At 42.2% G+C, this 14,246-nt stretch overlaps 1 protein-coding gene across 12 annotated transcripts in view; it reads left to right on the top strand.

Moving 5' to 3' along the window:
- FAM13A (family with sequence similarity 13 member A) overlaps window positions 1-14,246 on the top strand; it is a 234,699-nt gene that overhangs the window by 170,174 nt on the left and 50,279 nt on the right. For all 12 annotated transcript variants that reach the window (XM_050943999.1, XM_050943998.1, XM_050943995.1 and 9 more), the window contains 3 exons: window positions 7,262-7,306; window positions 10,014-10,193; window positions 13,413-13,599. In XM_050943999.1, the coding sequence (XP_050799956.1) occupies window positions 7,262-7,306; window positions 10,014-10,193; window positions 13,413-13,599 (412 nt within the window). The remainder of the gene's footprint in view (window positions 1-7,261; window positions 7,307-10,013; window positions 10,194-13,412; window positions 13,600-14,246) is intronic.

Here is a 14,246-nt window from a genome sequence, read left to right as displayed (position 1 = left end):
TACAAGGTCGCATTTTGCATCTTAATATTGAGTGCCTGCGGCTCTGGTGTTAGAGATCTCACAGACGCAGGTCCAGGCAGCAGAATTTGGCTCACATGCGGTCATGGTAAGAAATTGTCTTTCGGCTTCTGCAGCCTTCATATATCCAGCACCTTCCTTTCCCAAATACCAAGCAAAGCCCATTCAGTGCTGCTTCTTTCCTGTTGACACGCAGCAGCAGAAACCAGCCCCCCATCCAATTCTCTGGGATGATTGCTTTACCCCTCCTTCCACCACGTGGCTGGTAGCAGGGAAGATCTCTGCAACCAAACACGAAAAAGCTCAGCGCCAATCACCCGCCCCCCTGCTTGGCTACCTGCAAGGAAGGATTTCTTTTAAGCAACAGGCAAACAGCCGAGTAGGAATGGCCACCAGGTTACCATGAACAATATCACTCTCCTGAGGATAACACAGCGAGATAAAGAACGGATGTTACTTGAATGCCAGCAAACACTGGGACCATATGCAGCTAGGCTTTGTCATGCAATGATACCCGATTACTTGCTACATGCATGGCGTGGTAAAGTGTCCTACCATGGAGGACGGAATAAGGCTGCCCTGCCCAGAAACCTTCTCCAAAGGCTTTTGGAGTACCTCCAGGAGAGCTTCATGGAGATGTCCCTGGAGGATTTCCGCTCCATCCCCAGACATGTTAACAGACTTTTCCAGTAACTGTACTGGCTGCGAATGCATCCTAAGTCCTCAGGGTAAAGTAATCATAAAAAACGCTTGCTTTTAAACCATGTTTTATATTTACAAAGGTACACTCACCAGAGGTCCCTTCCATGGCTTCATTGTGTGGGCTAGTGGCTTGGGAGGGCTGAGAGAGTAATTCCATCACGGTGAGAAAAAGCTCCTGGCTGCTGGGGAGAACAGAATGCTGTGTGCTCTCTGCAAGCTCGTCCTCCTCTTCCTTCTCCTCGTCTTCCCCGTCCGCAGAATCCTCAGCCTTGGCTGAGATTACCACCCCCACCTCGGAATCCACGGACAGGGATGGGGAACTGGTGGTGGACCCCTCGAGAATTGCATGCAGCTCAGCGTAGAAGTGGCATGTTTTCGGCCCTGCCCAGGACCTTCTGTTTGCTTCTTTGGTTTTCTGCTAGGCTTGTCTGAGTTCCTTAACTTTCACACGGCAGTGTACTGAGTCCCTGGTGTGGCCTCTCTGCATCATGGTCTTGGAAATTTTTTCAAATGTTTTTTCATTTCATCTTTTGGAACAGACTCCTGTTAGCACGGAATCCTCTCCCCATACAGCAATCAGATCCAGTACCTCCGGTGCAGTCCATGCTGGAGTTCTTTTTCGATTCTCAGGAGACTGCATTGTTACCTGTGCTGATGAGCTCTGCGTGGTCACCTGTGCTGGTGAGCTCTCCACGCTGGCCAAACAGGAAATGAAATTCAAAAGTTCGCGGGGCTTTTCCTGTCTACCTGGCCAGTGCATCCGAGTTCAGATGGCTTTCCAGAGCGGTCACAATGGTGCACTGTGGGATACCGCCCGGAGGCCAATACCGTCGATTTGCGGCCACGTTAACCCTAATCCAACATGACAATACCAATTTCAGCGCTACTCCCCTCGTCGGGGAGGAGTACAGAAATCGATTTTAAGAGCCCTTTATATCAATATAAAGGGCTTCATTGTGTGCAGGGTTAAATCGGTTTAACTCTGCTAAATTCGGTATAAACGCGTAGTGTAGACCAGGCTTAAGAGACACAAACATAGAACTTGTAGACCAAGTGGGGTGTGGCTAAAGTGGCTTAAGCCACCTACGAAACCTGCAAGTCTTGAGCTGCCCTGGGAGCTGGAGAGGACTCTGGCATAATTTAGACAACCCTGAGGGCCTGTCTGAGTTATGGCTACTTCCTTGGGCTGCCTCTGCCCAGAATCTCCACAGTACTGTGTGTTGCAGACCCCTACCCCCACCCCGAACCTCCCTCCTGTCTCCATCCCCCTTTCCCAGCAGCCTTGCTACTCCTGGCCTTGTAATGGAGGTCTCAGAGGGCAACCTTATAACTGTCTTCTGCAGTGCTTACATTGGAGAGGAATCCTCCTCAAGGCAGAACCGAGGTTTTTAGGGCCCATTTACATCACTCCAGCCCTTTTTACCTGGTGTAAAGGTACCAGAGCAGAGATGAGAATCTCACCCTGTATTTTTACCTTGATGACTTACATGTAAAATCACACTCAAGATCTTTTTTAACATTAATTTCGAAAGTTATCCAAGCAGTAACTAGTTATCTGGAGATGCATGCCTCTCCGTAACATTGCTGTGTTCAGTCTGACTAATTCTAAACTACGCTGATTGTAATTTCCAGCTTTCAGTGTATTAGTGTCAGAAGTTTCTTTGCAATATTTAAAAATAACATAAATAAGGAGAACGGAGGCCGAAATGATCGAGCAAGTGATGAAGGCTTTCCCTTTGCTAACAGATTCTTTGGATCAGATTCTCCTCTTACATCAGTTTGACCCCACTGGAACTCCATTAATTTTGTGAAGTTACTCCTGTTTTGCCCTTGGGTACAAGGAAAATCAAGCCCCTTACAATGAACGTGCCCAGCTTTGTAATATTTAGGTGAGATTAGAACTAATTCTAATAAAAACTGGTCTGTTGAACAGTAACAGAAATAAATCAGTCCACTTGCCTAACGGGCCTAAATGGAACAGTATATGCGACCTCCTCCCACAAGACTCTCCTTTCACTGGAGTTAATAGCACTGGGAGCTGGGGTTGGTCAGTACCTGTAAATAAAGTCAGATGCCCATAACTAGGTGCCTAAATATGAATTTGGAGGCCTACCTTTAGACACCCAGGTTTGAATGATTTGTCCTTTATGTACCGTAGCTGGATATTAATATTTTGCCCTGTAATAATGGAGTAGTGCTAGAAAAAATTAGCATCTGTTGTCCGAGATGGACAGGGACTTGGAGGATGTGGCTATGAAGTAAATCATTTTTTCCTATGCATGGGAGAAGGTGCACTTGAGGTGATAGGGTACACTTGACAGAGGCTGAGGGGTCCATGAGACTTAGGTTGTATTTGCAAGTCTAGGGTGCTGGGTGTAAGCCGGGGTGGGCAAACTTTTTTACCCAAGGGCCACATCAGGGTTGCAAAACTGTCTGGAGGGCCAGGTAGGGAAGGCTGTGCCTCCCCAAACAGCCTGGCCTCCGCCCCCCATTCATCCCCTCTCACTTCCCACCCCCGACTGCCCCCCTCAGGACTCCCGACCTATCCAACCCCCCTTGCTTCTTGTCCCTTGACTGCCCCCTTTCAGGACTCCCACCCCTAACCGCTCCTGGGGCCCCACTCCCTATCCAACCCCCCTGCTCCCAGTCCCCTGAGTGCCCCAACTCCTATCCACATCCCCGCCCCCTGACAGGCCACCCTGAGACTTCCATGCCTATCCAATGTCCCCTGTCCCTTGACTACCCCCCCAAACCTCCGCCCCATCCAACCACTCCTTGTCACCTGACTGTCCCCGGGTCCCTCTGCCCCTTTATCATGCTGCTCAGAGCAGCAGGAGCTCTCAGCCCAGCCACCCAGCTGAAGCCAGCCATGCCGCCCGCGCTATCTGGCAGGAGTGCTGGGCCAAAGTGCTGGTGGTGCAGTGCACTGAGACCCTCGGAGAGGGGGGACAGTGGGGGAGGGGCCTGGGGCTAGCTTCCTGGGCCGGGAGCTCAGGGGCCAGGCAGGATGGTCCCACGGGCTAGATATGACCTGCGGGCCATAGTTTGCCCACCTCTAGTGTAAGCTAACACTGAGGCACTTTTGTGATTCGGACCCCCCCTAGGGAAAGAAGTATGAAGGGGTTGTGGGAGCAGGTCAGTGAGGGGTTGGTGTTTAAAACAAGACTTTTGTCAGGAATTTATGGCCTTGGCTTGTTCTGAGGGAGCATGAAGTCCCAGAACTGGATAACTCTCCAAAATGATGTCAGTGGGGTGTGGGGTGGAGCGGTAGAAGTACAGTATAATGTAATGAAAATAATCGACTGTATATATCAATGCGTCAGACACAGAAGGAGAAAATTATTAACCAAGCAGGACATGCATTCACATTGTTTTACTGATTTAATGAACAAAGCTGCTATTTAGAGGCAATTAATTACGCAGTAAGACATGACAAGTAATGTGTTTTGGGCATTCATAGCATGCCTTTGGGTGCTTTGAGAAGCATGAAGCTGAGGACCAAGTGACTTCAGCCACCCAAGAAGTTCAGCAAACCCCTTCGAATTTGTTACCAGAAGTGTTTCTTTGCTGTTAGCTTTTTGACAATTTCTCATTAAATATCTCCATGTATTTACTGGAGGTTATTAACATAGGCAATAATACACACATACCATTTGTGCCTAACATTCTAAAGCTATTTCCTAATTCTGTTTACTCCATCAAGATATTTTTTTAAAAGTGGCGTAACCTCCTGGCTAATGGTACAGAATAGAACCAATTTGGCAGTGCATTTTAATTAAGCTTTGAGCTTAAATAGCATGGAAAGCCAATTACTGTGGAATTACAAGAAATGTAGTATATCTGAAAACTTCTCCTTCAAAATCCCACTGCTATTGAGAGAAAGGCCCAGTAAAGAGCATTAACATATCACGGGACCAAGAAAAAGGTAGTTTCTAAATTTAAAAGGGCTAATGAAGCTTTTTTTTTTTTTTTTTTAAGTACTTTCTCTTCACCAGGTGGTGGTGGTTGGCAGGGGGTGGCGGTGTATTTACTTCATGCTCTCTATGTCCATGAAGTAATTTTAAAATCAGTATTGTTTAGCTCTCAGAACCTACAGTCCCTTAGTAGATATTTTAATAGCTGCCCCAAAATGATAGCCATATGTATATGTGTCATTAGAAAATAGCAGGTTTAATTGACTTAAAACTGAATCAGTGTTGATGAGGTCACTTTTGTTATAGGTTAAAATCACTACTAAGTATATGTTGAAATTATGAAAATGTTTGGGAATTTTATACACTGTTGTGCATTTGATTTTTATTTACTTTTTTCCTGGAAGAAGGAACTGCATGCTCTAATAATCCTTTCTCCCCAAGTTTAAATGAAGTTAAATGATAAAAGGCGAAAAATAATTTTAGGGAATAATAATCATTCCCCCATAAACCTTCAGAATTCTGCCCAATGCGTGAAATATCGCCAGTAAACAAATGGAAGGAAGAGCTCAAGACTACAGTCATGAAACAGGCGTTTGCATTTTTACACAACAGTAATTTTGCTGGAATTATATGGCATAATGTGAAGGAAAATGCTATTTTCTGAGTTTAATATCCTCAAGTGTCCATTCCTTTTCAGACCCCATGTCTTAAAAACAAACAAACAAAAAAACCCTGAAACAGAAAGCTTATTAGGGATGGAGGATGAAGAGAGATGAGATAAAGGGCAAGTGAATGTGTGTGTGTGTGTGTGTGTGTTAGGTATCAGTATTTGATATGTATTGTATGTAAATATTAGAAATGAGAAAGTACAGAAATTTGATGTAAAGTTAAAGTACAACCACACTTGTGGCAGTTACACATTTGTGAGAAATTACATTTATTATGCAACTGTGTGTGTGTGTGTGTAAGGGTAATATTAAATACAATAAGATGATACAAACGATAAATGTATTAATCGGAAATATAAACCTGTATGTGTATTATATAGGTATAACGTCTATGTATACATGGAACAGACTTCCAAATATACATGTGCTTTCATGGTATGTGAATCCTTTGAGTAACTGTGTCTGGGGTAGAAGTCAGATTGCACAGTTGAAGGGAGTGGCATGTGTGGGTGCACTGCACTAATTTACACACACCAAGCTGGTTAGTGAGGGTGCACTGAATTCCTTGCAACATGCTGGCTTATCTACAACATGTAGGCTTGCAGTAGTTCTATCCTCTAGACCTGTAGAGATGTGTGCTGTTGTGTGGCTTTACTAAACTGATTTTTGTGACACTTTTTTATTATACCTCCTCACACCAGTTCAACCCCCTCTCCCTGCCACTTGCTACCAGCGAAGCGACAGTGTGCTTGCCTTCTGAGGAGCATGAGTGCTCCAGCCTTTCGGCTGGCATCAGGTCTCTGCAGGGAAGCTGCAGTGGTTTGGTGGAGGAAATATTAAAGAGAAAGGATAGAAGAAACATTAGAAACTGTGATTGGTTTAAAGTAATAGAGCGATTATTGAATCATCAGCAATTAAAGTTTCTGAAAGGACACCCCTTGCATGTGTAGATTAAAAGCAGTAAATTTTCTGTTAGGGTGGCACAGTAAACCTAGAATTCTGAAGTAAGACTTTCACAAGTCCCTCTTTTAATCTAATGTGTAGGTTCGATTTACGTCTGAGTACACCAGGCATCCCTGCTATTGATCCTCTTGCTGATAAGAGAATAAAGCCAAATGCAACATTTAAACTAACTTATTTGGTTTAATTAATATTGTAGGCGGGTGAACAGGAGTGAAATCTCACGTGCCCTCTTATCTGCAAAGCTGAGTCAACACATGGGGAGCAATCTGATGCTACATGAAAGGGGAGGGACTTTCTTTAGCCTAATCTAATCTGACCCTGCAGTTAGGGAACAGATCTGTAACCCATGCGGGATGGCACGTCACCTTACTTGAAAGCGCTTTGAATAGTGAGTGGTGACAACTAGAATTAGATTATTTTACCTCTTTCTGAGCCTGGAGTCAGACTGAGAGGCAAACAGAGAATATATACTTTAAAAAAAAAAAGTGGATAGGAAGCCAAGAACATGAAAAATGGGGAGTTGGTTAAGGGGAATCTGAAGAGGAAATAAGAGTAGTTTAATACATGTTAAGTCACTTTACAGTGTGTACATTTTGAAATCTTGACTCAAAAGAACAGAGCTCATTTGATTAAACTAAGTGTGATCTACGACTGCAGAATATTCAGGCGGAGAAGAATCATAATGTGCTATAGCTAAAATGCCTTCCTTTTTACTGCAATCTCTTGGTAGTAAATGACAAGCAATCCAATTCTGAGTGTACGAGCCTTGTGTAAGTGTGCGTTCTAACTCAGTGTGAGTCAAAATTCTGTGGGGGTCAGAAGCTTGTCATATGCGTATGTAATTCTAGGACATGAATTCCTGCTCACAGATCATACCTTTAATGTAGTAGATGATGGAGTGTCTAAGAAAGGCAATGAGAGAAGAAAAGTCAACATTGTCCTTCAGGTGTTCTATGACATTACTTTGGTAATTAGATCTTTCTTCCCTTTCCACAGTACCCATGTATCCCAAGTGAGCAGTAACATTCCTGCTACTGGAGAGTAAGTGACTCTGTTTATTTTTAAGTTTTGTTGCTATCATTTGTTGTCTATTTAAGGTTTTAAAAATGTTATTCTCTTATTTTTCTGTAATAGCCTAGTATTGTCCAAAGAAAAATGCATTGGGTATAGTGATCATAAACCACTTCCTCTCAAATAAGGGCCTGGGTGTCATAGTTCCTTGCTTTTTTCCCACACCTATGGGATGTTATAGTTATTATGTAACCACAGAGATTTCAAGAAGCACAACCTCGCTGTGCTGTAAGGAGTCTCCTTACCTGCCTGACATTCAAGTCCCAACTTGTGACATATGAACTTAATCTTACCCTTATATTACATGCATGCACACACACACGCAGCAAAGTTAAAATACACTTTTATGATATTGCTAATTTTTTTGAGGGTTTACAAACTCAGCTAACATAGTAGTTAGCAACAAGTTTATAAACTCTTCAGTGGCCTCATGGCCCATGTACAGATTCACATTCATAGCTAACACGTTCACAATTAACCATCAGATTCTCTCAATAAATCATTTTCGTGCACTAAATGTTATTGAACATGAATGAATGAAACAAATCTGGAGTTTCTAATCAAACCTTTTGTGAGCCATGATGTTCCAGAGAACATAAGACTTTTCAGAATATTGGGGGGACAGGGAGAGAAATTCCTTTTTTTCAAACTGTCATGTATCAAAAATGTTTGATTTATCTCAGTCTTTACCTCCAAACCCTCCTCTGTCCTAAAAATAAGCTGAAGAAATTTCAAGGAAAAAGGAACTTTTTTTTCCGCAAAGTGAGAATGGGAAGATTCAGTTAGGTTTACAACGGAAACAGTCTCGCAACCTTATCTCCAGTGTCACTGCAGTGACTCCATCACTGTACTGAAGTGAATAAAAGCTCTGTTGCTCACAGTAGTTCTGATTCCAATCTCACACCAGAATCAAACAGGAGTCGTTCCATTGAAATCAGTGAAGTTGCAGCAGTGTTAAAACAGCATGAGATCAGATTTGGGAATTTTTTTATATATATAACTGAGTAAAGTTTATGATGAGTTGCCCTACTGTGTGGTTCACATACTTGTGAGAAGGTAGTCACTACTCATTCTCATAGATGCTATCATTTCTTATAGAATATAGTTTCACCTGGGCACTGTAAGGCTGCTGGGCATTGTCAGATTTGACCTACTGGCTTTGTTTTGTTACACAGACAGGTTGTACCATCCAGACGTTCTATCTGACTGCTCTCGTCTTGTGAACAAACGAGGAGGGTATTGAATGCCATAATCTAGTTTAAATAAGAGTGGATTCTTTGAGTTTTATAGCTGGCCATGTGAAAAAAATACAGTGAATAACCAGTTCACATAAAAAGATACTTTTCAGAGCAGCAATTATAGCTAAAAGAATATTACCGAAATGAAAATGGACCTTCTTTGAATTGATTATTGGCATTGGCATGATTTCTGTTGAAAAATGTGCAAATGTTAGAATGACTTCGGTGTATTTAGGAGGAGATGGGCAAAGGCACAATGAACAGTTGGGTGCCCAGGTCCCATTTCAGTGCCCTTTGTGCCTTTGAAAATCTCCCCCTTAGTCAGTGATGGTGGAGATGCATGATGAATGTAAATCTGAATAGCATTCACTCTGATAACCTGTCTAACCCCGCTTTCAGTAGCATGCCCTTAACATACACTTATTAAAGAACTTGCTACACACGTTCATGGCCTTTTATCTATAGGTCACTTAAGGTCCTTACTTCAAAGAGCCTTTCCTTCTGGCAGCCTTTCACAGGGGCCAATCACAGTTGCAGTCTGTGCACTCTGTCACAAGGGACTGCTCCCTCCTAGCTCCTCTGGGAGTCAATCATCCCAAAAGAACGGAGGCAAGTTAAAGAGGAGGCATATAGCCCCAGCCTCACATTATCCAGGCCAACAGTGCTGGTCAGGTGCAGTGAGGGGAGTGCACTGCACCATCGGAAGTGGAGGTGCAACAGGAGCATTCTGCTAGTGCTCTAGGGAGCTGTGAGAAGTGGTGTTCCCCACCCGTACACACCACTCCACCCCCTGTGTGGGTCAGTACATGAAGAGCAGGTGAGAGAAGGGATGATGCAGGACCGTTTGCACATATTTGCGTGCTCCAGCTATCCAAACCTAAAGCAACCTCCCTACCTTGGGTTTGTTTGTCGTGAGTCCCAGCATGAGGTGATTCTTGTTTTGCCCGGGCTGTATCCCTCTTTCCGCCACCACCCGCAGTTCCCCCCCCCACTCCAGAAATGGGAGTGAATTTAAAAACACACACTAAAGAACCATAGACCCTGTTATCTTAGTATGGATTGTCTAATCACTTGAATCTTAAATTCTCATTTCAAATTAAAGCTCTTCATGCTGGGGTCTGTTAATTCGGGGGGCTCCAGTTAGGCATCTTCGTAAAAATGGATTCATTTACAGAACTATTGAGCGGCCATAACAGCCGTTGATGGTAATGGGAGCCGAGAGTGCTCAGCGCTTCTGAAAATTGGATCACTTTATTCTAGGTGCCCCATTTTAGTCACCCACATCTGAACAATTTAGCTGATGTCTTGCCATGTTTCTGTACCATCCTTAGCATGTTTTGAACACTACTGTAGTTATTAAAAAATTGTGACTTTTAAAAAGGGAGAGGTTTCCTGGTAAGTTTGTAAGTTTAATTGACCTTATTTTTTCATCTTGACAGATATTTAGAGAAGACAATCCGCTCAGCAGTGGAACAGCATCTCTTTGATGCTCATGGCTCTGGTGGGCAGAGTTCAGAAGACTCTGAATCAGGAACATCGTCAGCCTCTTCAAATGTGTCCACCAGGCAGAGGAGGCGGCATCACAAAGAACAAGATGAAGGCCAACGAAATAGAGACGTGTATGTTCATGATTTCTTGTCCTTTAAAAATTATATTTAATTGATAGCATCATAATCACACCCATTAAATAGGCAAGACTGTCAGTAGTTCTGTTATTACAAGCCTTGGCCCCAGTTCTGCAGCTGAGAGCATACAGAGTGACTACTGCACCTGTGCCGGGCTCCATTGACTTGCTTGGAGCTGTGAACTGCAGAACCAGGGCCTTGATTTGTGGTCATTTCACAACGGAGTGGGCTAAAAGTAGTGTTCAGTTTTTGTTTTAGTTGTATGTATCTGGAAACAGTAACACTCCTGAAAAAATAAGTTTGGGCATTTGTAACTTAATACTGGACAAAAAACCCTTTCAAATGCTTTTGTATAACAAAACAGATACAAAATTTGGACCAAATTCTAATTTCACATGTAGAAAGATAGCTTCTGTTCAGATTTTGCAATGCTCCATATGTGCATTTGAGAGAAGAATGTGCCCCTTTTATTAATAAAAAATAAACTATTTTTGTCTAAATGGTTATAAGACAAATCAACGGTATTTTGAGACAGCTTTTTTTAAATGCCTCTCAAGGATTTGTCATACATAGTATTCCTACTGATAACATACAGCATATACTACAGATGTGTCACCATTGCATTCTGAATAGAGGTGGTATTCACGCAGAGATCTAAGGATTTTTTTTTACTGAAATGGAAAATGTGACCTTTCCCCACTTTTAGCAAATAAAAAGTATTTTTAAATGGGCAAGATGTTTGCACAGTCTAAACTGTTTCAAAATACATATATAGAAGACTTAATCCCAAGAATGTGTAGTATGGGTGTGTGAGGGGAAATTGAAAGATTTTTTTTTTTGTAGGGCAGTACCTGAGCACAACTGTATACTATGGCCAACATTTTTAAGCTGAAGCCCTGATCTTGGAAACATATACACGTCTGTTTAACATTAAACATATGAGTTGTCATATTAAAGTTAATCATGTGCATAAATGTTCGCATAATTGAGGGCCTAAAGTTAGGCTCTTAAATACATGTTATAGATGCTTTTATAAAAATTACCTTATTTTCAGAGTTGCTGAACACCAACAAATCTTATTGGAACTACAGGCCTTAGTATCTTTTAAAATCAAGGCACTTTTATTTAGGGGGCCTCACTTTAGGCACTCAGGCTCAAAAATTGTAATCCATACTACTTAACATCCAGGAATATAGATTAATAGATTTCAAGGCCAGAAAGGATCATTGTGTTCACCATTGTGTATAACGCAGGCAATAGAACTTCCCCAAAATAATCCCTAGTGTACGTCTTCTAGAAAAACATCCAGTCTTGATTTAAAAATGGTCAGTGATGGAGAATATGCCACAACTTAGGTAAATATGGAATGTTAACATAGCAGAGATATGTAACTGCAGTAAAAGCATTTCTGATGGCTTTTCAGGTAAGTACATCAGAGGCGTGCTAGTGTACGTGTTTGGCGGCATAGATAGCACTGCAGTTTTTTCTGCACAGCCTCTGTATTGCATTGTATATTTGCCGTTAGTGCTTTCTAGTCCATTCAGCTGCTAACTCTTCAGTACTGGATAGACCCCAAAGCCCCAGACATTAATTTTAAGCAAATCAAAAATCCTAACTTAATGGCACTGAGAAATCCTGTCATTTCTGTGGTTTCATAGGCATAAATTGTCCTGGGATCTGTTATGGAAAATTGTGAAAATTTAAAATTTCATTTGAGATCTTTTTCATTTTGGCTGGCTTTATCTTTTTGCTGTGTGGACACAGATCTAAAGAAGACGCATGGTGCTACACAATACAGTGGCGGCATACAGCTGGGATAATATTTATGGCATAAACATATGCAGAGGCTTACATTTTGCACACACATGACCTACCATCTAAATGCAATAAATCACATCTCAGTGGTTTAAAAATAATAATTGCACAAAGTTAAATGAGTCTGATAGAAGTATAGATCTCTGGATAAAGCCTCTGTCATCTACCTTTTCCAGAAACAAAACATAGAACTGACTTGTGACCTAGAAAATAACTAGAGCGTTTTTAAAAAATCTGAATACTTTCTCCCTCATGAGGACTAGCAAAACACTTTGGGGCCAGATTCTCCTCTCTCATTTACACCAGTGCCACTGTAGAGCAACTTCACTGGTGTTACTGAAAGCAGAACTTGAGCTTTGTGCCTCTCTTGTACAAAACTGCTGTGGATGCTGACAGCTGTTACCCTCCATTCCAGCCTTCCATCTCTGGCAGGATAGATGTGCTTTTAGCCAAAGGGAGCACAGAGGTTGAGAGGAGGGAAATACATATCAATATACAAATAGAAGAAATACAGTGATGTCTGTATTTTTCAAAGTGTCTCTATTATTGCACGTAATAAAAAAAACCTATTAAAGAGGGCAGAGGAGTGGCCCTGCAGAAGAATGACTGCAGGGAAAGGGAGCTAGGAGAAGATCTCCACCCTCCTAAACAAGGAGGCAAAGATGAAATAAATGACATTTCTGGAAAACACACAGTTCTGACTAGACAAACAGGAATTTATCGCAGCGTCCAATAAGAAGCATTTAAGCAAGCTAACACATTTCCATGCAGCACAACAAATCACACAGTTCTCTATCATAGTAGTACAGTTATTGTTGATGAGGCACTTTAATTCCCATCCCGTTGTCTTACTGATCTCTCTCCCACCCCTGCCCCCCAAAAAAGAAAAGGAGTGTGCAGTGGAAATGCCTTATGTAGTCTTATCCTGCAAACTTGGGTAAAAGGATGAGTTACAGTAGGTTTGGGAGCCATGCCCAAATTCTGCTTTCAGTTTATACAGGAAATTATTACAAGTTGTTTGGTGTTTTTTTTTTTTTTTTAGCAACTAACATTTGTCTCTGGGAAAGTTAACTCTCATAACCTTATAAAAATAATTAGTACATCCAGGGGCTGATCCATTCTTTCCACTGACTTTGGTGGGAGTTGGATCAGGTCCACGGTGTTGATCACCATGTTTTCTCATGCAATGTAGTGCACCTGTTTTTAACTCCTTGTTGGGATTTAGGATGTCACAGCCTGTGTGTGTTTCTTGCAATAGAATGAAACGCAGATGGGGTTTAAGAGACAAATCTAGAACTGCACCAGTTAGCATAATGCATTTCTCTGCCAGTAGCATAATTGCAATAGGATTGTGTTTTTAAAAAACAGTTTTGTTGCAGTGTTGTTTTCCTTCCTCAGAGAGGTCATCAACAAAGAAAACATTCCTTCTGGATTCGGAAACCTTGAAGATTGTATTCTGACTCCTCAGGAAGTAGAAAAATTACAAGAAAACAACTCCGGGTATATTGGAGAAAGGAATAAACCAAAACGGCAGAAATCCAGCACTAAACTTTCTGAGCTTAATGATAACCAGGATGGCCCTGTGGTAAGCAAACATGCTGTACCGCTTGCAGAGAGGGACAGTATCATGCTGGGAAAGAGCATCCCACTCACAAGCAAGCATCACACTTCTCCGCTGCCTTGTACCTTGTGTAACCATTTACACACATATAATCACTTGCACTTTGCACAGCTGTAAATGGCTGGTTAGGGCCATGGAGAATCAGGCCCTACACTTTTAACAAGTGCATTGTGGTTACAGAAGGGCCAAATTCACACTTTGACCCTCTTAGTCTACACATAGCTATTTTTGGTTTTAATAAAGCAAAACAACATGGTTTCAAAAATAGAGTAAGGAAGTGAAATTTGTCCCCAACTCTGCAAGAGTTTAGTAGGATTGAGACTGTTCAGCACCTTGCAGGTTGGACCATCAGCTTGGGGAGGGAGGGGGCTTTTTTTTTAAATTCTGTCCGATAGTTTTCCATCACAATGTAGCTCATCAGTGTGGTGTTTGTAATGAGTGCCAGGGGCATTGTGAGTGGGTCAGTTCAGTGGTTGCCCTTCCTCCCAGCAGTGGCTGCATTTCAGTGGTGCTCAATGCATGCACTCTGCAAAATGCTTTGGAGTCCTTTAGGATGAAAGGTGATCAATCTAGATACATCACACCTTCTTACTGCAAATGCACCAGTTTGC

This window comes from Gopherus flavomarginatus, chromosome 3 (assembly GCF_025201925.1).
Source record: "Gopherus flavomarginatus isolate rGopFla2 chromosome 3, rGopFla2.mat.asm, whole genome shotgun sequence".
In the NCBI taxonomy this organism is placed as follows: domain Eukaryota; kingdom Metazoa; phylum Chordata; order Testudines; family Testudinidae; genus Gopherus; species Gopherus flavomarginatus.
Note: the sequence above shows the minus strand (reverse complement) of the source record. Positions and strands in the feature narration are given on the sequence as shown.